The 26060-nt window shown below is 47.8% G+C and overlaps 1 protein-coding gene across 1 annotated transcript; it reads right to left on the bottom strand.

Moving 5' to 3' along the window:
* Positions 1 to 460: 460 nt before the first annotated feature.
* On the bottom strand, positions 461 to 25375 carry LOC123815187 (peptidyl-prolyl cis-trans isomerase FKBP5-like). The gene is given in 8 exon segments (XM_045833402.1): positions 461 to 848; positions 1450 to 1605; positions 1607 to 1693; positions 3999 to 4184; positions 9453 to 9536; positions 11859 to 11949; positions 17720 to 17876; positions 25342 to 25375. Coding segments are annotated over 8 exon segments (903 nt in total). The 3' UTR covers positions 461 to 740.
* Positions 25376 to 26060: the final 685 nt, after the last annotated feature.

Here is a 26060-nt window from a genome sequence, read left to right as displayed (position 1 = left end):
CAGAAAACGAATCCAGACACCCACTCTGCTCCCTGTCGTTGCTGAAGAGAGCTTTAGGAAGGACAGAATTCCTCCTCAGGGACAGGCAGGTGTGGCAGAAAGCCAGCTCAGAGGGGGGGGGGTGGGCTCACTAAGGAAGGGGGCGGGGCTAAGTCTGTAAGCAAGTGGCCTGTGAGGTTCTTGGTGCCAAGTCTGTGATGCTGCTGTGGACCTGAGGGGCCAGCAGGCCGCTCCACTGTGGATTCTGTTGGTTAAAACACAACAGTCACAGTCACAGCACTTCAGTGATTGAAAACACAGACCTCCACCCTCCTTTCCCCACCCGTCTGCAGGAAAGGAGAAATTCAGTGGACATTCATTTTCAGGTTTCTGAAGTGCTACTGACATTCCATCCCAGGTGACACCTCACAGACAGCCCTGATGGTCAGGACCATCCGGGGACCCTGCACTGCAGGGGGGGAAGCTGACCTGAACTGAAATGAGCTGGACTTCCGCTGCCGGCTGCACCTCTCCACACCAACGGCCACCTGTCTGTGTCCCCACAGGGGTCCCACGCCTCCCCTCAGTGACAGCCCTGGGCAGCAGCAGGGGTGGTTTTGTGGGGACCACTGGTTTTGCCATTTGCTTCCAGAATCACACAGACTGTGACAAACTGCACACCGAACACGGTCAGTCCTGAGTTGGGGAAAGCCCGGGGAGCAGGCTGAGTTCACTGGGACTCTTCCCTCCTTTGCGTGGGGTCATACGTGGTCTCCAGATCGCCCTTCTTCCTCTGCTGGACTTCCTGTGTCTTTTTGATCGGCGACCCCTACTAACGTCTTCTTGCCCATTGCTTTACTGGCCTCTTCCTGAGGAAGAAATAAGGGAAATATTCGAGTAATTCCTGGCCCCACCCACTGTCTGTCGAGTCTGACACGAGAGGGCAGTGCAAGGACTTTCGTTCCGGTTTCCTGATTGGGTCAGGCAGGGCTGTGCTGCCCATGGTTTAAAGGGGGGAGAGTTTACTTTTCTTTGGTTAAATGACTAGCTTGCCACCATTTAATAATCAAGTCCATGTGACAAAAGAGGGTGGGGAGTGTGGGGAGTGGAGGATGAGCTCAGGATACAACTCTGTGGCAGGGGAGGCTGACCTCTGTCCCCCCTGCCAGGAACCTCCAGGGGGAGGGCAGGACCCTTGCCCACCCCCTCCTCCTCCCGAGCCCAGCTGCTGGGAAAATCAGAGGTCTTCAACCTGGAGGTGTTATTTAAAAGAAACCTGATGTGCTTGATTTGTTTAATTTCTAGGGAATTAGCGTCCCTCAGGTCCTGCACGGACAGGTCAGTGCGCTACTTCCTGCCCTGGTGGGAGGAAGAGCCCATTCCACCCCGGACTGATCCAGCCTCAGGCCAGACTGCACTGCGCCCCCTGCTCCATGCTCCCGGGGTTCTGCAGGGACCGGGTCTGCACACACCTTGGCGTCCCCGCTCTGCGAACTTCGCGAACATGTTGGCGTAGGGTCTTGCGGTCCCGCTCGTTGTGCTCCTTCGCCTTTTCCGGCACACGGAGATCTGCAGCCTCGCGGCCTTGTTCTGGGGGTTGACCTCCAGCACCCTCTCGAAGTCGCCCTCGGGCCAGCGTGAACTCGTTCATGAGCAGACGGGCCTCGCCCCTGCGGTACAAGCCCTTCTCGTTGGTGCGGTCCAGTCCCAGGGCCTAGAACGGACGGTTCAGTTTTAGAGAGAATGAGTGTGACTAGGGGGCATTTTAAAGACACTCAGTATTTCACATAACTCACTAAAGCTTTCTGGCCAATAACTCACTAATTTGTAGAAAAAGCATACTGAAAGATGGGCTCAAGGTTATTCTGCACTACTAATCGAAATACAATGCACTACCGAAACTAATTTGTGTATTTAATACCATTTCTCTAAGATCACAAAGGGGTCTGGAGGGGGGATCCTGAGAAGTACGTTTTAAAGTTTCACGGAAGGAGTAAATGCCCAAGAATGCCTAGGAAAATTTTGGAAAAAGAAAAATAATAAGAGGGACGTGCCTTACTGGAGAAAAAGATACAGGACTAAACCACGGACACTGAACCAGTCTGGTCACCAGTCCGTGGGCAAACGGCCCGTGGGACAGAACACAGCGCTCAGAGGCAGGTCCTCAGAGAGCGGATCAGCTTCACAGCAAACGGGGCCCCAGACAGCAGCTACCCATGACGGAAAATAAGAGTTAATTCTTACCTCATCAGAAACCCAAAAATAAGTTCTAAACTAAGTGTATTTGACATGCAACCCTCCCTAAAAATAGAGTAGCCTTATTTTAAAATTATTTTTTTTCAAAAAATAAACCTAGTTGGAGTAGGTTTTGCAAGTACCGAATGGGGTTAGTTTTACATTTTTAGTGTAGGGAAGACTTCTAACTAGAAAGGAGAAGGCAGATTTGACTGTGTAAACAGCAAAACTTTCCTCACAAAAAACGATGCTATCGACCATGTTAAACACAAACGAGAAGAGGCCCAGCACCCCTGACTGTCAGACAGCGGGGTGACAGCGATGACGTACAGGCCGTCTCAGTCAGTCGGAAACGGACAGTGCAGTTCAGACTGTGAACAGGAAATTCACCGAAGTGCAAATGGCAAACAATGAAGAGATGTGCAAGAAGAAATAAAAATAAAATTGATTGTTGCCAATGATATTAGGAAAGAAACACTGATAATATCCAATGATCACATATAGCATATTAAAGTTGAAAATGTTAATGTGTTAAAATCAGGTCTTTTCACCCAGTATTCCCACTGCTACCGATCTGACCGGTAGAAACAACCCCACGAGTCAGCACAGGGAGACGCTACAGGATTTGTAACACCAAACACCCGGAAATCCACCAAAGGGGTCTGGCTGGATAAACCACAGATGCACACGGTAGATACTGAATGAGATTTAAAAGGATGAGGGAGAGTTACACGATAGACTGGTCAGAGGCAGGAAGATGTCCTCAAAGCTGTATACCCTCACGTTTGACAAGCACACACATCTGCTGCTCTGCGTGGGAAACACAGAGGGAACGAGTGTGAGACGAACGGCGGGTCCTGGAAAGACGGTCGGGGGGGATTTCACAGAGGACCCTCGAGTTCCTGTGTGTTTCTGCAGTGTGTGAAGTTGAATGACTTTATACTGCTACAATACAAATGAAGAAGCAAACAGCTTAAACAATGTAACAGTAATATTTCTTCCTTAGGCAAAAATTTAGTGAGACATGATAGGAAACGTACTGATCCACAAAATTAAAAATACCAGAATTCAAAAATGATCCTACAAACAATATGTGAAATAGTGGCTTGTTTTTCAGATCCCTTTCTGTTTCCCTGAAGACACACTCCACCGTCAGCCGCACCCACAGCACAGCACACACGCTCACTCGGAGACCAGACACCTGACGGGACAGGCAGCTGCGCCGGTGCACAGGGACATCGGACACGCTGCAGACGGACACTGGCCCCGCACAGCCGCGCCCTCAAAGACCAGGAGCAGCAGCAACCACACAGGTGTGAACAGGGAGAGGGCCGCGGACACTCAGTGGGTCCCTCAGATTATCCCCGTGTGTTCCTGCCCAGTGAGCAAACGTGGTGTCAGGGAAAGTGACTTCTCCACACGGCCTCCACCTGAGCAGCTGCCGGGCGTCACAGGAAGTCCCGAAAGGCTTGAGTCAAACCTGATTTTACTGAATTGAACCTGAGGAGCTGGAAGTGCCATAGATTTAAGGAAGGTCATGGGTAACATTTGTTTCATCTTCTCAGACCTTTTATTTTAAGTACAGTCTAGGCATCAGGAAAGTCTTTAATTAAAACCTTTCTGAATTTCCAGTTCATACTGAGGAAGAAATACTCCCAAACATAAATACATAAAGCCAAATAAAAAACCCTCTATTCCTTGCCTGAGAAGAAGGCACAGCAGCCCAGGGGTGAGGATGGAGGGAGGGTGTGGAGTGTGGGAAGCCACCCCCACGCTGACCCCACCTTGTCGCAGCACTCCACGGCTTTGATGTATTCTTGGAGCTTCAGGTAGCACATGGCCAGGTTCAGGAAGGCAGCCAGCAGAAAGGATTCGGAAGCTTTGGACTCCTTTTCCGATAAGCCGTATTCCATATCCAACCAGGTCACTATCTTCCCGTACTGAATCACCGCCTGCACGTACCTGCCTCCCTAGGAGAAAAAAGCTGGTAATCACTCTCTGTGCAGGCTGGAGGGGGGTGCGGGGTACAAGAGAAGGGTGGGCTCAGGCCTCCCTGAGAACCAAATCCTGAAAACGGAAACCTTCCTCACACGAAACCTGGGGTCTGATCATTTCTTTTCGGTCCTAGGGGCCGGCTACCCAGGCACTTCCCCATCCTCCCGAGGTCCTGGGGACCCGAGAGCAGCTTCAGGACAGCCGCGCACAGGTGTTCCCAACACTCACACCCCCTCTTTCCGAGGGGGCAGTGCTCTGCAAGGGAGGGCAGCAGGCTTTGGGGTTATCTTCTCAGGTGCTATTATCCATCTCTCAGACCTTCGAAAGGTTAGTGAGTAGTTTCAGACGATGTCACCAGTTTATGTAAAGGGGAAGTCACCTTTCCCTGTGCTCCTGACCGTCAGCCCTGCACAGTGGGTACAAGTGGCCCAGACAACGTGTAAATAAACGGGGGTCTGCATCCCAAGAGAACCTTACTTATAAAAACAGGCTACAGTTTGCTGACCGACAACAACAGGAATATACTCAGTTGAAAAAGCAGCATCCAACAAAAATAACTATGAAACACAAATTCCAGAGGTGACAGGTGAAAGAAATCTTTCCTTTAGTCATGTTTTCACTCTCTCCCCTGATTGGTAGGATTTGAACATATCGTGAGTGACAACGCATGATTAGCTCACGTATGTGAGTCACACACATGCTCGACACAAGGAACCACGGAACTGAGACAGTGGGTTTCCTGAAGTTTCAGGGTGAATGAAAGACAGCTGACGGAAAAGCTTGAAAACAGGTGACAGGTGCTCCCAGACGGCGGACCGTGGTCAGACCCATCAGGACGTCAAACCCAAGGTGACCAGCGACCGGTGTCCGGACAACATCACCAGGATTCACCACCGTCAGCACGGCACACACAGCTCTGTGCAGAGTGGCGGCTCCGTGGCTCAGAAGAGAAACATCACAGAGTCCACGAGAACGTTCCCTGCTCTGACGGGCTCAGGGGGCAGTGTTGGACAGCAGCGCCCCCGGGGGGAGGAAGCCCTGGCGCGCGTGGTGGTGAAGACGGGGCAGCCAGTGTCAGGGGCAGCGACTGGGCCTGAACAGGGGCAGAGCTGCGTCCCCCCCCCCGAGTGCCCCCTTCCGGGGAAGGGACAGGGAGAGGACCGAACAGCTCCTGCAGGTTCTGAATCATCAGAGTGGCAGAGGCTACAGTTTCTAAAAAGAAAAACAAGTAGCAGACTTCACAGTAGTTCCTTTACATTGACGGAGCACTTGAAAGCCCTTCCACACAGCACGATCACACATACTTTTACTTAGATCTCAGCTTCCAATGAGCAAAGATGTTTGTTTTGTGGTATTTCTGCTTCAGATTTGCTAACACAGGAGTCTTCAACTTGGGTGATTTTGGCCCCTGGGACATTTTCAATGTGTAGAGATGCTTCTCAGTTGTCACAACTGGAGGGCGTGCCTGCACTGGTGGCATCTGTGTCCCCCACAGTGCACACAACAGCCTCCCCCCAATGCAGAATCACACAGCCCCAAACGTCAGCAGTGCTGAGGGTTGGGAAATCTCACTGAAAGAATGTAGGAAGGAGAAAAAAAGGCAGGGTTGACTCTTACGAGGTGTTTTCAAACTAAAATTCTAGAGTCATAAATGACTGGTTTCTTGGTTCAGCAGGGGTGGTCAAGACAGAGTTAAGCCTGGCTGTCTGTAGAGGGTGCAGTGGTTGAAAGATGATCCTTCACCTGCTGGCTTTGGACATGATGTTTCCCCCACAGAGCACAAGGGGGGCGCCAGAACCCCCACCTCACTGCAGTGTCCTCACACTGCCACTGAGCCTCCACACTGGAAAAGAGAAACACTCAGCAGGTGTGACAGTCACTGAAAGCTCCTGTTCTGGGGAACCCAGTCAGCTAGGGGAGGAAGTAAAAATCACGTCTGTTGCACAGCTCGCACAACGCCTGGCACAATGCCATGTTGTTATCCAGGCTGAATTATTTTTAGAGCCAAGTGAAGAGAGTCCTGTCCTACCTTCTTCTCTTCAGTGTTCAGAGGCTCATCTGAGGACATTCCCATCTAAACAGCAAAGTCGTTCCCATTTAAAAAGCTGACCACGATTCAGCCCTATTCAGGGGAGAGATTTACCCACTGAAGGGTAAACCAAACCGACAGGTCAATGAAAACAGAGCTCCCACGCACTGAGGACAGAAATGTCACTGTTATTTCTCTGCATCTGCCGTCACCCACAGTCTGCACGCTGCAGGAGTGCGGGGCTCCAAGTCAACCCCCCAGAAAGATGAGGCCCAGGAGGCCAGTGTGGCAGACAGAAACCTGCCTGGAATCTGAAACGGGAATGCACACAGGAAACCGTTCCCCCACTACTCTGAAGCCTCACAGCTAACGCCAGGACCACTGCTGGGGCCTGTTACCTGCAGCTGTGCGGGTGCGTCTGGGGAACTGGGTTGTCCTACAGACTGTTCAGACACATTCTGGGAGAAGGGTCTTAGGTCAGTGGTTTTGAACTTTTCATTAATTTTCCCCCAATGGACTTGTGTTTTGAAAGATTTTCTCTATCAAATTACATGTTAAAAATAATGTGTTCCATCTATGTGACTGTTAATCCAGATTTTATTCAAAGATCAGTCATTTTAGGAGGGTTCATAATGTGAAATACACAAATCACTACTGCAGTTGGGATGCTTAGAAGCAACAAAGTTGAAGTAATTGTATAGCAATGCTTTCTGCTACTGGTCACGAATTCTGGCCATTTTCTGTATACATTTAGGAGCTTTCTTTATATATTCAGAGCTATATGGCATGTGGCTTTACAACATTATTTCATTATCAATAGTATTCCCTAAAGTTCAGTCATCAATAACCAATAAGAGTTTCTAAATTGTCAAGCTGTTTTACTACATTGAGTTGATATAATCCTAGTAAATGCCAAGAGCTTCAACCTGCCACCCCCAAACTGTTAATATTCTATTTTGAAGTCGTGGGAAATATTTTAAAAATACATTTAAAGGCTTTAAAGGATTTCAGGTATATACGAAACACCATTCAGGACCTGTACTGAAAAAGTTTTTAAAGAAAATTTTCTTTTTATTCCAGTGTCCTGTGTATTTGGGGTCTATGAAGAGCCCATTTGGTATCTGACTTGAAAGGTTTAGAAGTACCCAATATACATGATTTGAATTTTTAAAACACCAAACTTGCAATTCCACTTCCAGGAATTTATCCGAAGTAATCTGAAACACCAATTCCAAAGAGTATATGCAGCCCTGTGTTCATTGCAGCGTTATTTACAATCACCAGGATTTGGAAGCAGGCCCAGTGTCCATGGGCAGACGAGTGGGTAAAACAGCTGTGGTGCATATTCGCACAATGGAATACTGTTCAACTGTGAAGCAGAAGAAAACGTTACCGTTTGTGACAGCATGGTTGGACCTGGAGAACTTTATGCTAAGTGAAATGAGTCAGTCAGAGAAAGACAAGCACCCTATGATTTCACTCCTGTGTGGAATCTAATGAACAAACTGAAATAACAAGCAAATCAATCAGTCAATTAAAAATCAAACTTGCTCTCAAGACTAAAAATTGACAGGATTTTAGGGTTGGGAAGAAACTTGGAGATCATATAATCTAACTCCCTCAACTTTGCACTTGAAAATATAACGTTTTTAGACCTTCAATGACTTTATATCACTTAGAGCCATAATGCCCAGTTTTCCCAGCTTCCAACTCAGAGCTCATCCCCCACACTCCTTGTGGTGAGCTGTGCACTATTTTAGCATATAAAATAAGTAGTTAGAAATAAATACAAATAATTATGTAAGCCAGGAGATTTCAAATTTGTTTAACCAAAATCCACAGTAAAAACTGTTTGAAATGATGACCCAGTACCCATTCACAACAAGTGAACAAAAGATTCATGAAACAAAATTTATCCTTACTGCATAAAGTATTCACTGCCACTGAACTGTTTCATGACCAATAATCAGTCGCTGCTTGAAGTTGAAGCAACAACCACACCCATCGCTCCCTGGCCACACTAACTGTGTGACCTCGCAGTCTCACGGAACTGTCTAGTGTGTCCCCTGGCTGACCGTCACTGCTGCTCCCTGCAGACCAGGGTGCTGGCGCAGCGGCGTGTCTCGCAGCCCGCGCTCCGTGAGGCCTGGTGAAGCGCATCTGTGCATCGCTGCGTGAGACTGCGGACAGTATCACTGAGCTTCTGTCTGTGGACGGTGGTGGCCGGAAAAACAGAAACAGGAAGGAGCCTTCACAACACCCCCTTCTCTCTCTGCCTCCCCTCCGCACTGAGCCTTCCCTCGCCACGGAGAGGTGCGCATCTGGGGCGGGGCAGCACTGAGGGCAGCACCTGGGTCAGAAGTGAACAAAGTGCTGTGTCTTTTTCTTTTTCCCTTCTCTCTGGGGGTCTCACATGTAACTGAGGAAATCACACGGCACTAGATGTGACAAGCAAGGGTTTTCGAGAAGCAGTCGATGACGGAGGTCACTGGGGAATTTCTGAAGATCGCTCACAAAAGCAGGGGTGGCAGGGACCACGGTGGCTTCAGAGACATTAATCATCCTGACCTCCGGTCGGTTTCTTTGGAAATCCCTGCATGTTCCCTGTCCTTTGTCATGTGCCTTAGTGACTTCACAAGACAGTGCAAAGTAAAACAAGGTAAAAACTCATGCTCTGAATCCCTTTACTGCTCATAATTATTCTAGATTCTCTTGCTGCATCCCACAAACACTGACTGAGGGCCAACTGTGCACCAAAGCAAGATGCTCCAGACTTTGAGGGACCCCTGGCGGCTGGGCAAGCCAGACCTGGTCTGCCTTTAGGGAGGGCTGCAGTCTAGAACAGACATTGTAGAAGATCATTTCTATTCTTTTGTCATGTTAATTCATCCCTTTCTCACTACTTCTTATACTGTAAATGACAGACTTTAAAAATTGATTTGAGAGAGAGAAACATCGATTTGTCGTTCCACTATTGATGCGTCATTGGCACGTGCCCTGACTGGAAAGCGAACCCACAGCCTTGGCTGTCAGGACGGCATTCTAACCAGCTGAGCTGCTGGCCAGGGCATGGAAATGACAGACTTGTACAGAGTCCGGCTTCTTCCTGCCCAGAAGGGGGTTGATAAAACTCAGAATAGGGAATATCAGCACAGTTCTCTGACACCTGAGTAAACTCTTTGAGCTGGAAAGGGCTGCACCAGGACGCACGTACCTTGAAGTACACAGTCCCCTTCTCTTTGACGATGGCAGCCCGCTCCAGTTTTTCTTTGGTGTCCATCTCCCAGGATTCTTTGGCCTGTTGTGTAAATTTGTGACAACAGTGAGGTGAACAGAGGAGGGAAAAGTGTCAGCCGATACCCAAGAGAACACACAGTGGCCCCTGTGACGACGCCCAGCCCTCGGACACACTGGCTTGTGAAAGTGTGCCGTCGCCACGGCGTCAACGGGCTAGAGCTCGCTGTCCACGGACAAAGCTGCAGCTGGACCCCGAGGCTCGGGAGGGGGAGCCCCCAAAAATGCAGTGAGTGACACGAACCCCTGGAGACGGCTGAACGGTGCGTCTCTGGAGTTAAGAGGGGAGGCCACGCGATGAAAGCTGCCTCCCTCTTCCCTCCCGTGACTTCTCCCCTGAACTGCCAGGACAACGGGAACTGGGGTTTCTCTCAAGCCTCCGTTTTCCAGCTCTGACAGGGGAACGCCAAAGTAGGCACGCCACAGCTGTGGATTCAAGAGAATTTTTAAAGTTCCAGGTCATGCAGTTGTCCCTTCCACTCTGATGCAACCAGACATAATAAAGCCTCCAAGTTGTATCAACCTGCAGATGGACACTTGGGGGAGTTCAAGTCAAACATAACTGGGAGGGTGAAGCTAATGCAAACATATCATTTCAAAGCATACATACATGATTCCATGATCATCTGCTACACTGTGGTATCTGTGTTATTATTCTCCCCCATTAAAGACACCAGTCCAGAGACAACTGTGCTTTCAATGTGAACTGCTGGATTTAGAAGGATCCCAGAGTCCACAGACCAATCTGGGGCCCTTTAAGGAAAATGATGAGGCTATGTCAGAGCTATTTACTGCACAGGAATTAGGAAGCTGAAGTGAGTAACTATGAAATTCTCTCTAGTCTAAAGATAGAGTGGTGTGTTCCTTTAAGGTGAATAATAACACAGTTACTAGGCTTTCCGGCAACCCCATGCTGCCTCACATCAAATTAGCTCTATTATTTGAAAATCTAGTAATAAGGGTCCTTTGCTCTTTAATATTAGGTTCAGGCTTTATGGAGTATAAAAATATTCTTAAAATGAGGCAGAAAATTAAATCAAGTTGCCTCCAAGATCACACAGCCTCACATGGGTTCAGACAAAGCCAGCGGTGTCACAGGGAACAGACAAACCGCTGGTGCAGTGACAGGGGCAACGCCAGTGAGAGGTGCCACGGGGGCAGTGCCCGCCGGGCCACGGTGGGAGGGGCAGGGAGTGACTTCATTACGAGAACAGGAAAGTCAAAGGTCCAAATACCCGTGAGCTAATGATTCTTCTCTCTCTCTCCAACAACACTGTGCTGGGACGCAGCTGTGGAGGGTCAGGGTGGAGCCAGCAGCTGTCAGAAGAGGTGACGTGACAACCAGTGATGGTCACGCAGACAGCGTGCTTGTTGCGGGGAATGTGAAGTGGGAGGGGTGTGGCAGGAAGCTCCCAAAGCCGCACCCCCTGCCTTTCTCAGCCCAAACTTACAGGCCTGCATGACAATGGTTTCTTTTCTGAATCTAATAAAATATAAACAGTCCCATTCCAGTCCAAAGTTTAACATGCAGGACCTGTAGGGGGCGCTGTGGGGATAAGACAGGCAAACAAAATGCAGTTCCTGAGGCTCTTGGGGAAGGAAGGGCTTTGGTGCTGACCCACAGGGGACTTAGCTGGACAAGACAGAATGCCTCGCTCAGGCCCGTGCTTTCTGTCTATCCAGTGGGGGTGCCGCTGGGAGCTTCCAGAGGCAGGTCTGAGATGGAGACACAGTCACACAGGGGTGCCGTTTCTGGAACTCAAGGCAACTGGCAAACTCTCGTGTTCTCCTACTGGGACAGGTATGAAAAGAAAAGGCCCTTGGTCAGCAGGTGTGTCTCTCGTGTTCCGTGTTCCGTGTCACAAAGCTGGTGGCCCGTGAAGCCTGGCCTTTTTGGACAATAACTTGTAGCCACAGCGAAGGCCTCTTCATCACTCCTGAGAGGGTGCGACCCGTTTGGCCTGGAAACTTGCACCCCTCACCCCAGGATCTGCTTGGCAGAACATGAACCTTTCTGTCTTCAACTGAGGGGAAAAGTACAAAAAGAACAAGTCTGGGAACAAACAAGGGGACAAGTCTTGGGTTCTCCCCACCCTCAGAAAAGGAGGTGGACCCACAGGGACAGAGTGAGAGCGTTGAGCGCCTTGGCGGTGCGTCAGCCGTGCTGCATCCGTGGTCCCCACTCCAGGAGCATCAGCGACGACACAGGAGAATGACATGCAAATAAATGCCACCCACATGCTCTGCTTCATAACATATTGAATAATTCCTAGAAGTGGACGGGGAAGAAACCCACCATGATTTCAGAGAGGTTGTATTTTCTCACCTTTTCAAAGCTCTTCAATGTAACTTCATACATAAGCTCAGCATTTGGTTCAATGCCAAATGTAGGCTTCCCTGACTCTCCAAAACCATACCTGAAATGGAGAATAGAAAAATAAAACTTTGAAACAAGTGGTGTATTTCCAGGCATGTCCTTCGGTGCTCTGTGGAATCACATTAGCTCAGAGCTATCTGTGGCGGTTTATGAGAAGCCAGACTAGACTGAGTTTTCTCTTCTCCTTCAGATCCACATGTGATGCAGCACCTGTGCTCCAGGGGGCAGCATGCTCCACTGATCTTAAGTGTCACTGCCCTTTATTCTGTCTTTTGATAACACAGCCATTATCTGGCTATTAGGACCCTTCCCTGAAGCTTTAGCAGCAGGAAGACAGAGCAGACAGCACTGTCGTCAGTATGGTACTATTGCTATTTGGTAAAGGTGTGGGGTTTTTAAAAATTTTTTAATACTTCATTTATTTTTAGACACAGGGGAAGGGCAGAAGAAAGAGAGGAGAGAAACATCAATGTGTGGTTGCCTCTCATGCGCCCCCTACTGGAGACCTGGCCTACAACCCAGGCAAGTACCCTGACTGGGAATCAAACCGGCGACCCTTTGGTTCATGGGCTGGTGCTCAATCAACTGAGCCACACCAGCCAGGTCATGGCAGAGGTGTGTTTTAATAAGCTTTCAACTCTCAAGTGCTGTCTCCTTCTAATAGTACCACTTCCAGTTAGATGAATGGGAGAAAAGGCTCACACAACAGGGAAAAAAACACATTTTCACAGAATTTTTTCAATACTTTTAAAAAGCACACTGGAAAATACAAAAGACATAACAAATGTATAACCAAAAGGAGCGGCCCTAGCAAGCTCTACCACCTCACCCGGAGACACACTCTCACGGCTCTGCGGCTCTCACACGGTACAGGTGCGGCGCTCACACCTTGTAGCCCACACTGACGGAATAAAATCACTGCAGACATGTAAACGTGTTCCTTCGGATCACGCAGAATCTTTAATGACCCCAGGCAGTGAGCACACGTCTACCAGACTGGAAGTTCTGGCGGAGCTACATCTGTCTGAGTCGGAGGTTGCCCAGCACTTAGAAGAAAGCCCAGCGTGTTAGGGAAGCAATCACTGGGATTCATTCTGTTCTCATCTGTTTCAAGCCAGACAACGCTTGAACATGTGGAAGGACGATGCAAAAAACTCAGTAAACCCAAACTTTCATGCCTATGGCTTCCAAGATGCCAAACCAGGTTGATGCCAATGAACTTTCTCTGTGGCAAAAGGGTCGGAGTGGGAATACACAGATCTTGCTGCTTGCACTGCTTCCTTTGCCCCCGGCCTGGATTGTTCAGGAAGGAAATGCTTTCTCACTCCCCTCCACTGCTGCACACGAACACGGCAGCTGGGGCCAGACCAAGGCAAAGGGAGCTGCAGGGGTGGGGAATGGCAGCCACATCGGCAGGGCAGAGGGGGTCTCCCCCAAAGAAATGAGAGGACATAGCTACCAGTGGCCACTTTTAGGAGGTAGTGACTAGTTTTCTACTTGAGCTCCCAGACCTATGTATCTGCTCTTCTGGTTCTGCCACCTGGTGAATGAGGAACCTTCCTTACCTGCTGGGCACTAGGTTGGTGGGAGAGTCCTGCTGAGCGTGTGGTGACTGACGGCACGTCCTATCAGGACTGACTGGTATACAACTGGGTCCACTGAGCCCCACGGGTCAGTGGCCCTGCCCTCAACAGCTGATCCAGCACGGGCCTCAGACCAGTGGGACTCGATGGGGGGAGTTTAACCCCCAGGGACGCAAGGGCCTTCAGCAATGTCTAAGGACTGGTTTGTCACAACCAGGGACGTGCTGCCAACATCTAGTGGGTACAGGCCCAGGACCCGGCTCAACATCCTACAATGCACATGACAGTCCCCCCAGCCAAGAACACGCAGCCCAAGGCGTCACCAGTGCTGGGGCGAGAGGAGCTATCTTCGAGGCACTCACAAGCGGTGGTCTCACGGCTGTGGTGGGACGTGTGGTGGTGTGTTCAAGGGAGGCACCAGCGTGCCATCGGTGTTTATTAACAACGGGATTAAAGGAGACTGAAGGAGGGTCTTGTTGTGCAGTCTCTCCTGGGGTCACGTGAAGACAGCCTGTGGAGAGGCACGGGGACACGCCCCTCTGGGGAGGGGCATCGAGCCCGCCCTCCCTGCGGCACTGAGAGCTGGGTGAGGTCAGTCCGCTGCAGCAGCCCGGGCGGGAAGGCCCCGCACAGACACGGGTCTGACTCGCAGACACAGCCGCCAACGGAACTCTAGGACGCCCCCGAGTGACAAACCGAGAAGACGGGTGTGAGCCGGACCCATCCCGCACGGTGTGTGGTCCAGAGCCTCGTGCCGCGTGCCTTAAACTCCTACCGTGCCGTGTGCCAGGTGTTTTTCAATAAAACTGGAAAAAATTTACTCCTTTGGGTAAATTGAAAAAATCCACACTATCTTACTGCCTTTTGATGATTTTCTTAAAGGCCACAAAACAAACTTGAATAAATTCCAAATAAATAAAAATAAATAATGAATATCATAATCTTGGATCAAAAGTCAATGAAAATACATTTCTTTGAAGTCAGGGAATAAACTCCTCCTGGCTAGAGATGGTAAAACTTTAGTCTCAAGAAGCTGCAGGCGCAGGGGCGCCCCCGTGGGACAGAACAACGAGGGAACCGGGACCGGCAGAGTCTCCGGGCGCACGTAACACGGAGCCCGTGGGAGCGTCCGCGATGTGTTTTGTTAAAGACCCAGATTCTCATTTTACTCCTTTCGTGTCTTGTTCACACAACAGTTACAGTCAAGCACTTATTGATGTACTTTTGCACGTATCACTTCCACACACACACACACAGGTACAAGAAGATAGACATACAAATAGGGATTGATTGAAGTCTTTAAGGGCAGTTTTAAAAGTTCAGTTGATAATAGAGTAAATAAAACAACGTGTACGGTATTGATGTTCTTCAATTAACAGCGGCCTGCAGACAGTAGAGACCCAAAGATGACCACTAGTGACCATCAGCCTCTGCGTGCACACAGCCACTTGTACCCTAAGTCCTTACCAACTGCTCCCTTTTTCATGGACAAAAGAACCCGGGCTCAGAGAGAAGTGCTTCCTGAGAGCCACACAAGGGGGCGCTGTGGAGCCGGGGTGAGTCCCCAGAGCACAGGGTCCCTGGTGACCCAGGCTGCCCCACAGGGAGACACTGTGGCTCCCCGCGGCCTGTGTTTTTGTTCGGGGTTGGTGAAGGACACAAACAATTCGGAAAAAGGAAAAGTAAAAACTAACCATACTTGAACTAAAATGAAAAAGATGAATCAATCCCAGCGTTTAAAACAAAATAAAACATATCGTCCTGCTGAGGAAAACATCCTGCCACGCAGTCCCTCAGAATGGAGGAGAAGGTGCGCCCTGGACCCCTCTGGGGAAGGAAACCGCGGTGACACGAAATGACACTGAGCGCAGGTGAGCAACAGCCACGTTCACAGAGCTCAGGTGCAGGGCAGCCTGGCCAGTGGGGGTCTGAGGACAGTCACTGCAAGCAGGAGCACCGCACCCCGCACCCGGTGTGGGGACCCTGCACGCTCGGGTACGGGCTCGCAGCGCACGTGGGAACGGTCTCCTATCGCAGAGCAGGTCCTTCCCGTAACTCGGCACACTGACCAACGTCTCAAAGAGAAAATAACAAGTTCCTTTTTCATGATGAAAAAATCACGATAAAAACACACCATATGAAATACTTTTATACCTAAAAATTTATGAAAAGTAGTTGACTATTTTTATGTCTTGAACTGAAAAAAATCACCACAGTTATAGTCGGGTTTCCTTTCTCTTGTGGTCTGAGGGTGAAATGGAAAGACATCACAGGAGCAAAACAGCTAATATACTGAGGGGTTGCCATGTGTCTGGCACTTTGCTAAGTTCTTCACATAATTATCTCGTTTAGTTCTCCAAACCTTTATGAGGAAGATACTATTATCCTCATTCTACAGGAGGGGCAGCTCAGCCTGAGGGCAGTTAAGTGACTTGCAGAAGTGCACAGGGCTCACTAACAGGGGTGAAGCACTGAGGACACAACAAACCATTTAAACTTGGGAGGAACTGTTTGCATTGATAACCATAAGGATAATTTGCTTCTCTCTGTCCTTACACCTGAGAGATCTGCCCCACCAGTGCCCTGTGAGCTAGGTCACAACGTAACAAATGATTCCTGTAACATCACATGTTCACAGTGCATCCAGACCTTACCCTCAAGGAACTTAACTCTGAAAACACACACTGGACATAAATACCACACTCTCTATATAAATCTACAACTAGTGTAGTTTTGGAATGCCAGATTACAAGTCCCTGGATATTATTCAGTTATGGAGGAGAAAGTCATCTCTATGCATCTCTCCATTTTCAAAAAGTCCCTTAGAGAGAGAAATAGGTTCACCTGACACTGAACTACGGAGAGAGAGGAAAGGTGGGCAGAGCACACCGAGGCGGGAATCCCGTGGTGCAGAAAGCAGTATGACAGAGAGGAAGAAGGTGTTAAAGACAAGGGGCGCCCAGCGAAGGCTCCAACAGGTTCATGGTGCAGGGCATTCTGGGAGGATGTTCAAGTGCGTGGCGGCATAAAGCACCACTCCAGAAAGAGGGCCCTGGCCCGAGTGGCAAGGCAAAGGTGAACGTGCCACTGGTGACTGCTGAGGCCACACGAAGGCAAGCGACTGTGCGAGAGGCACACTAGAACCTATTGCTGAGTGGGGTTTAGCAAGATTCTTCATTCCTCCAAACCCTCCTCACCCAAACCCTGGGAGCCAGAGAGGGAGAAGACGTGACACAAGGAGATGCACTTACAGGCAAAGAAAATATAACCCCCTGGTTTCACTCAAGGGTCCATTTCTCAAAGGGTGGGATTCATGGCACAATTTCAGACCTGAAAACAATACCACACATGTTTTCACAAGAGAAAGTGTTAGTGTCTGTTAGTTCTAAGCTTGGAAAGGCTGATGGGCATCCTTATAATGGGAAAAATTTAGGTCAAATTGAATCATCTCCATTGCCTTTCCATCCAGGAAGAACAGTTGTTGTTATTTTCCTTAAGATTTCATTTATTTATTTTTTTAGAGAGAAGTGAAGGGAGGGAGAAAGAGACGGAGAGGAACATCAGTGGGTGGTTGCCTCTCATGCATCCCTTACTGGGGACCTGGCCTGCAACCCAGGCATGTGCCCTGACTGGGAATCAACCCAGTGACTCTTTGGTCCACAGGCCTGCGCTCAATCCACTGAGCCACACCAGCCAGGGCAGCTGTTTTTCTTTCAGGGACTCTGTATAAGAACAGGGGACACAAATTCAAGTGGTAATAAATCATCCAAATGTTTCTTCTGCTTCCAACCTCTGCCTAATTTAGAGGAAAGGGAAGAGGGGCCAGAGGATCATGTGAGAAGTGCTAATAAATTCCCTCCTTGGGAACATGGCAGGCAAAACAAATAAACAAAAAAAAAAGCAAAACTAGCTTGTCGGTCCTTTCCTTAACCGTAATCAATAGAGCACCACATTTTGCTGTGTATAATGGCTATGCACCATGGGTATAACAATCCCTTGTGTGGTGCACACAAAAATGTGGGTACACGTTACACACAGCCACATACTGTCAACACGTTCACATCCCTTTGTTATTTGAGGTCCAATACGTCACTCCATCATTACAGCTTGATTTAATTAATTGTTTCTACTCATAGCATTAACTTCACTAAAAACATAAAATGTTGACTGAAAAAGCAAACACATCCCTGTGCTTCAGACAACCTCACTGGACGACGCGCTGCTCACCGTGATCTGAGGAACAGTACACAGTGTTCTCCCCGCTGCATCTTCTCCAGGGCTTTGTCAGTTCCGATGGGAACGTCGTGGTCTTCTCCTTTGCCAATGATGAAGGCCACGTCTCTGCAATCAAACGTCCTTTCCCCACAGCAGCCTTCCAGGTGGACTGGGGGAGAGGAGACAGGACAGTCACCCGGCTGCTCCTCAGGGCGGGCAGACCGAGGGAAGGGGTAAATGAGAGTTTCCCCTTTCTCGTTCCATCTAGAGCCATAAATGCACTTCTTGTCCAAGCTCAGTCTGCCTGGTCTGAAAACTGAAGAGCAACAATGTTTCTACCCATTTCCACTTTAAACTTCCAACTACTGATAACTGTATCAAGGAGATAGTTCAGTGGAAAATAAAACAAAGTGGAAACGCAGGTTTAATTAAAACCCACTATGTGGCAGGGGTATCCTCACAGGATCAAGAACTACTAGATGATTTAACAGATCATTATCAAAATGGTACAGATTTAATCCCAAGTATGTAACTGCTTCAACACTGAGAACTGCACCCTGGCTTCAGATGTTCCCATGAAAAACAACCGAATGCCCATTTCCGGAATGATGTACAAGGTTAACTGTATTCTGAAGCTCTTAATTTTTTTGAGGGTCTTAATCTCACTCAAAAAGATATTGAATAAAAACAGAAAACCCAAAGGCAACACCATCAACAACTAACAGAGCTCCACCCCTCAGTGGGGAAATAAGTGTCAAGTGAGACAGAACCCACAGTCTACGACGAGGTCACACACCGAGTTACTCCACCTCCGCGTCTGAAATGTGAGGGAGAGACCAGCTGCTTGGGGCCCAGTTCCCTGCTCCACTCCAACGCCCTCAGCTCCTTTCCAGGGTCATTTCACGTTAAATAAGGGGCTTTTCTGCTTTTCAATACAAAATAAGGAAAATGCACACACATATTTTTTCCTTGATGGACTAGACTTTTTTTCTAGGATGAACAATTCTCTGAAACTCTGAACCATGTTTATAGTAAGGGTTCTTCATTCCTTAGCTGATAAGTCTTTGACTCAATAAGAAATACGAGTTTGAGTTATAACACATCAACAATAAAATGCTTCAGAGTTTTGAACTGGTTGCTCTACTTCAGATCGATAGCTTGCTTTTGACTAAGCAAAAATTATTTGCTAAGTAAAAGTTATTTGTTGTTATACTCATTCCATGAGAAAATTATTTTCCAAATACCAATTCAATCCCAACTTATTCTATTTTTGAACTACATGATCCCAAAGGTCCTGGGAAGCTCTAAAAGTCTATGACCCAATGACCCAGTAATGTAACTCTCAACACAGGCCAAACCCAGTTCCAAAGGTAACGCCTCTGGGCCTGAGAAATGAGACCCTGACAAGTGAACAGCAGTCGCACAGACACTAGGGACCACAGTGGCTCACGGACACGTGTGCCTTTTAACTCACGGGGGTGAGTACCATCCTGACTTGTTCCCGCTGCAGACAAGGATGGCGTCTGAGAAGCTCGGCCAAACTAGAAAAGGCCTGTCAGGGTGGAGCCGGCATACAGGAAGTTTGCTCTCTGTCCCACACTCATAAATGCTGATGATTCTGTTCTCACTTTTGGAATGCTCTAGATAAAATAAAACTCAATTAACTTGCACACTGAAATGCTGATATTTCTAAAGGAGTTGAAAATTCTGCAAAGTTTGCCTTAAATATCTTTAAATCTGCACAAGAAATTTAATTTATATTAATGTGATGATACTTTTCATGAAAAAAGATTTGCTGAGCACTGACTGGTGTGGCTCAGTTGATTGGGCACCATTCCACAAAGTGAAAGCTCATTGGTTCAATTCCCAGTCAGGGCACATACCTGGGTTGCAGGTTAAGTTCTTATTTGGGGTGCCTATGAGAAAGCAACCAATAGATGTTTCTCTCCCTCACTTTCTCCCTTCCTTCCCCTCCTTCTAAAAATAAATAAATAAATAAAATCTTTTCTAACAAAAGATTTGCTGAGTGAGGAAAGTGAATTTCAGCCCATGTACTTGGAGTTCCTCAAGTATTGAGATTAATTATCTTAGTAGCCCACACCTTCATTGATAATTTTTTGTCTGAGGTTCATTGTCAGAAGCACCTCCCTCCCCAAAGGAGAGGCACTCAGTGGGGGAGGACACTGTCAGCACACGCACTGCGGGTTTCGATGATGGAGGCTGAGTGTGTGGTCAGACAGGAAGTCCAGAGCCTGCAGAGGGCCCCTGCCCATGCGTCCGTTTCCTAGCCTGGTGTGAGCTTGCTGCAGGCACTGGATAGGAATTAAATTATGGAAATAATTTCAGAAGTTCTCTTCACATTTGATATCCCATCACATTAGGAAAAGACTGGCTACTCATAAACATGTTGGGAAAGATAAGTGAAGCGAGCAGAAAAAGAAAACTTCGAGTCAAATGATAATGAAGACATAATTAAGAAAGCAGGGACTTCCAGCCAAGATGGAGGCAGAAGTAGACACACTGTGCCTCCTCGCACAACCAAAAATAAGGTCAATTTAGAAATAAGATAACAACCAGATCTGATAGAAAATTGAACTGCATGGAAGTTGGACAATCAAGGAGTTAAAATAGACACTTGCATCCAGACTGGTAGGAGGGGCTATGTTGGGCAGCTGGGTGGAGAGTGGTCTCATAAGGCATCAGGGCTTTAAAACCTCCCCAGATAGTTCTAAATTCAGCCCAAGCTGAGAACTACCGCACTAGAGGTTTACTGGCCCAGCTGTTCCATATTGCTTTATAACAACCCTGATGATCGCCCCATAGTCCTCTTTGGCTCCCCTGTACCGGCTGAGTGTGAGCTTGGAGTTCTGTCCAAGCTTGCCAAAAAGAACTGTGTGTACCTCTCTGGAGGTCTTCTCTCCTCCTGTTTTGGGTTGTGTGTCCTGACTCTAGTTTCCATCAGTCCAATTTCATCCACTTTACATATTCCAGAAATTATTCATAATTTCAGATCCACCCCATGTAGTCTCCCTGTTTTCCAGCACTAACAGGGATTCCTTCCTCTCTTTTAAAATCATTCCCCATCTCTCACTTCAGTGGGATTTTAAGAAGGAAAGCTGGTGAGAGGGAAGGGCACTCCCGACAATCTGAATCCAGAAGATCTTGTTTAATTTCACATTTGAAAACACTGCCCACCACCTGCACTGTTTGCATGCGAATGTGGTTGAATGCACTGAGAGGCCAGAGCACCTGGTGTGCCGGCTCCTGGCGCTGAGTCTCATACACCAGAAGATGTGAGTGACCAGGAGCCGGGGGAGAGGAGCTGGTGGCAATTCAGAGCTTCTGTCAGACTGGCTTTTCTAAGAAAGGAAAGCTTCAAAGCAGCCATGTAGCCACTACTGGTAATTAAACTAAAGTATGATGAGTAAGAGTCATCATAGTAATGCCAATTAGAATAGTTAGAACACAGCAGCTTTTTTAAAATGGAAAAAGTACAGCATTGAATAAAAATTACAAGATGCTGCTCTTAACTGAGGGAAGAAAAAGCACACGGGAGCAGCATGTGAAGACTGAGTAGGCACGAGGATCTGAGACAGTAAACCATCAAAATTCCTTTGAGAAACAATAAACCCTGTCAAACTAATGTCGGTTTTGTCTTCCACATAGAAAACAAACAAGCTACTGAAAGGAAGCAAAATATCACCATTCAATAAAATAAAAGCCTTCTTATTCAGCCCACAAATTTATTCTTCAAGAAACAAACTAAAATCCTCAAGAAATGATTTAGATAAAATCACTATTAAGAAGATATGTAATTAATTTGAAGACAGTTATTAAGTACAAAAATAAATTAATCATGGCTTGCAGGTCAACCCTGGTAGAGCCCAAAAGATTTGCTGATGGACTGAATGGAGGATTTAAGAGAAAGAAGAGTCAAGGATTTATTTCTTCAATCTATTTAAAGGAACAAAAACATTATATAAACATAACGTAGAAAGTAGGTTGGCTATCTCTTCATTGCTTAGTTGTAATTTTTCTGGAGCTCTGACCTGTTCTTTCATTTTGGCTGTATTCTTTTGTCTCCCAGCACCCGTTACATAGTAAGGGGTAGAGCCTTGGGTATTGGAGGTGGGTAGAGCAGGCAACCCAGTTCGCTGCGCTGTGGTGCTGTATCTGGGGAAGTGGTCCAAGAGGGAACAGTGCTGCTTGTTCTGCTTTCTGCTGGCTTTCAGTCACTTCCTCCACTACCCACAAGCAAATTGAGTAGTGCTGGTTCTGATTCCTGAGTGGGTGGGTTTGTGTACGTTCTAGGACCCTGTGGGTCTCTCCAATGAACTCTCCTATGAGGCTGGGAGTTTCTCAGGCCACCTCAACTTTCACAGGTTTTTACCGTCAGAGGTTTTGAGGCTTCCAACACTGGAGCCCTGGGTTGGCCGGTGTATCTCCCTCTCCAGTTTTCCTCCTGGTTTATCCCCACTTGCAGCTATGGGAACCCCCACCCCAGTCCTCCAGCCACAGCCTTACCACAAGTCCTCTCCGCCCCAGCTGCCCGTCTCCACCCCTCCTACCAGTCTGGATAAACTTCTTCTTTAACTCCTTGGTTGTTGGAAGTCTGTACAGTTCAATTTTCTGGCAGTACTGCTTATGTTTTGTTTTTTATTTTGTTGTTGTCCTTCTTTTGATTGTGCCCGGAGACAAAGTGTATCCACCTACACCTCTATCTTTGTATGTTTACTTTAATTGCTTTCTTAAATTACAGCATATTGGCCAGTGGCCCTGGGCACGCCCACCTCAGGCTGGCAGGGCCCTATCCCACATTAGTGCATACATAGGCTGGGAGGAACAGCTGGGGAGGGAGACAGACCACAAAACCCAGGGTTCCACTGCAGGGAAATAAAGCCTCAAACCTCTGACTGAAAAAAGCTGTGGGGGTTGAGGCAGCAGGAGAAACTCCCAGCCTCATAGGAGAGTTCCTTGGAAACACCCACAGGGTCCCAAAACCAACACAAATCCACCCACCCAGGAATTAGCACTCCAAGGGCCCACTGTGCTTGTGGGCAGCAGGGGAAGTGACTGAAAGCGGGCAAGACCTGAGCAAGTGGCATTGTTTCCTCCCAGACCCCTCCCTCCCATACAGCACCACAACACAGTGATGAGGGTTGCCCACTCTGGCTAATCCCTAAGGCTCTGCTCCTTACAACCTAACAGGTGCACTGAGACAAAGAAATACAGGCCAAAAGAAAGAACTGATCAAACCTCAAAAAATAGAACTAAGAGATGAAGAGATAACCAACCAATCAGATGCAGAGTTCAAAACACTGGTAATCAGGATGCTCACAGAAATGGTTGAGTATCATCACAAAATAGAGGAAAAAGTGAAGGCTATACAAGTGAAATGAAGAAAAATATACAAGGAAGCAACAGTGAAGGAAAGGAAACCAGGACTCAAATCAATGGTTTGTATCAGAAGGAAGAAATAAACATTCAACCAGAACAGAATGAAGAAACAAGAATTCAAAAAAAAAATGAGGAGAGGCTTAGGAACCTCCAGGACAACTTTGAACGTTCCAACATCCGACTCATAAGGATGCCAGAAGGAGAAGCAGAAGAGCAAGAAATTGAAAGCTTATTTGAAAACATAATGAAGGAGAACTTCCTCAGTCTGGCAAAGGAAATAGACTTCCAGGAAGTCCAGAGAGTCCCAAAGAACCTGAACCCAAGGAGGAACACAGTAAGGCACATTATCATTAAGTTATCCACAGAACTAGGAGTGGTGTGAAAAGAAAAAGAAAACCCATTATACTGATGTGCAGTGTAGATATCTACATGGTCTTTAACTTTCTGGGGTGAGTCTTTCCTTAGTAATTAATAAGTAGTTCAAGTGCCCAACCCACGCAACAGAAATCCAGGTGGCCCCACTCCCCTGTTGATAACCCTCCATGTGATCTCCATTTCTGTGGTTCTGTTCCTGTTTTAGTTGTTGTTTAGTTTGCTTTTGTTTTTGTTTTAGGTGTGGTTAATAATTGTGAGTTTGCTGTCATTTTACTGTTCATATTTTTTATCTTCTTTTTCTTGGATAAGTCTCATTAACATTTCATGTAATAATGGCTTGGTGATGATGAACTTCTTTAACTTGACCTTATCTGGGAAGCGCTTTACCTGCCCTTCCATTCTAAATGAAAGTTTTGCTGGATAGAGCAATCTTGGATGTAAGTCCTTGCCTTTCATGACTTTGAATACTTCTTCCCAGGCTCTTCTTGCCTGAAAGGTTTCTCTTGAGAAATGAGCTGATAGTCTTATGGGAACTCCTTTGTAGGTAACTGTCTCCTTTTCTCTTGCTGCTTTTATGATTCTTTCCTTCTCTTTAATCTCAGGTAATGTAATTATGATGTGCTTTGGTGTGTGCTTCCTTGGGACCAAGTTCTTTGGGACTTTCTGAGCTTCCTGGACCTCCTGGAAGTCTATTTCCTTTGCCAGATTGAGGAAGTTCTCCTTCATTATTTTTTCAAATAAGTTTTCAATTTCTTGCTCTTCCTCTTCTCCTTCTGGCACCCCTATGATTTGGATGTTGGAACATTTAAAGTTTTCCTGGACATTCCTAAGCCTCTCCTCATTTTTTTGAATTCTTGTTTCTTCATTCTGTTCTGGTCGAGTGTTTATTTCTTCCTTTTGGTCCAAACCATTGATCTGAGTCCCTGTTTACTTCCATTCACTGTTGATTCCCTGTACATTTTCCATTATTTCACTTTTCATAGCCTTCACCTTTTTCTCTATTTTGCAACCATACTCAGCCATTTCTGTGAGCATCCTGATTACCAATGTTTTGAACTGTGCATCTGATAGGTTGGCTATCTCTTTGTCATTTAGTTATATTTTTTTCTGGAGCTTTGATCTATTCTTTCATTTGGGACTTTTTTTTTTCTCAAAATGAGCCTGTTACATAGTAAGAGGTGGAGCCTTAGGTATTCACGGGAGGGGGAGGGGTGGCAAACCAAGTCACTGTATTCTGGTGCTGTATGTGGGGGAGGGGTCCCAGGGTGAAAAATGCCGCTTGCTCAGCTCTTTGCTGGCTTTCAGTCACTTTCTGTACTACCCACAAGCAAATTGGGCCCTTCTGGTTCTGATTCCTGGGTGGATGGGTTTCTGTACATCCTAGGACGCTGTGGGTTTCTTCAATGAACTCTCCTGTGAGGCTGAGAGTTTCTCCACCCCCAGAATCCCCACAGTTTTTTGAGTCAGAGGTTTTGAGGCTTTATTTACCTGATTGGAACTCTGGATTGCATGATCTGTCTTGCTCCCCAGTTGTTCCTCCCCATTTATCCACACGCTGGTGCCCCCACTGCCCTCCTCAGTCTCTCGTCCCTCTGCCCCCACCCTGCTCCTGTTCCAGGGGATGCCTGCCCACAGATGGCTACATAGGAGGAAATGTCCCTCAAACCCAGTCCTTATAAGGCCCAGCTGCAGGGATGATCCTTTGGGATTCAGGGCCTCATTTCTCCTGGTGCCTCTAAGGGAGACCATATTCCACGAGTATCATGTGCAGCTGGGCCAGCCCAATGTCCTCATCTGCATCATGGACAACATCTTCCCCTTGTGATCAACACCACCTGGCTGTGCAATGGTCCAACACTCACCGACGGGGTGGCCCACAGCAGCTTCTTCTTCCATCCTGAGCACTTGCTCCCCAACTTCTAATACCTGACCTTCCTGCCCTCAGTGGATGATGTCTGTGACTGTCAGGGGGGCACTGGGGCCAGGATGACTGCTCCTCCAGTACCAGGGTGTTGAGCCTCCCCCTAGCCCACTCCTCTCAGTTCCTGTCTCCTTTACCCTAAAATCCTTGCACTGCACCTTCCTTTCTCTCCCAGAGCCCCAGGTGCCCATACCACTGCCAGACACTTCAGAGACCCTGGTCTGTGCCCTGGGTCTGGCCATCAGCCTGGTGGGTGTCCTCACAGGGACTGTCCTCATTGTCACAGGCACGTGCTTGCCCAGTGCCCCCAGCTGCAGAGCCCTGGGTCTGGGGGGGAAATGGAAGAGGCTGAATGGAATGAGGGTGGGGAATCAGAAATGCTGTGGGGAGGAATGGGGTCTGGGAAGGGCAGTGGGGACAAAGAGAGGACAGGGAACAGAAGAGCAGAGGTGAGGGGTGAGGTTTTGGGGAGGTGGCAGTCAGAGACAGTATTCTAGAATTGTGAGCCTGACCAGCCTTGGTCATGTGGTTTTTTCTTCCATAGGAAATGACCCTTCTGAGAGAAATGGATTGTGGGAGATTCTCACGATTCCTCAAAGTTGCTGGCAGCCCTTGTGTGCTCCCTGCCACAGTCCTAGCACGTCCCCCTGTGCTGACCTG

This window comes from Phyllostomus hastatus, unplaced genomic scaffold, assembly GCF_019186645.2.
Source record: "Phyllostomus hastatus isolate PE091 unplaced genomic scaffold, TTU_PhHast_1.1 phas_contig_102, whole genome shotgun sequence".
In the NCBI taxonomy this organism is placed as follows: Eukaryota; Metazoa; Chordata; class Mammalia; order Chiroptera; family Phyllostomidae; genus Phyllostomus; species Phyllostomus hastatus.
Note: the sequence above shows the minus strand (reverse complement) of the source record. Positions and strands in the feature narration are given on the sequence as shown.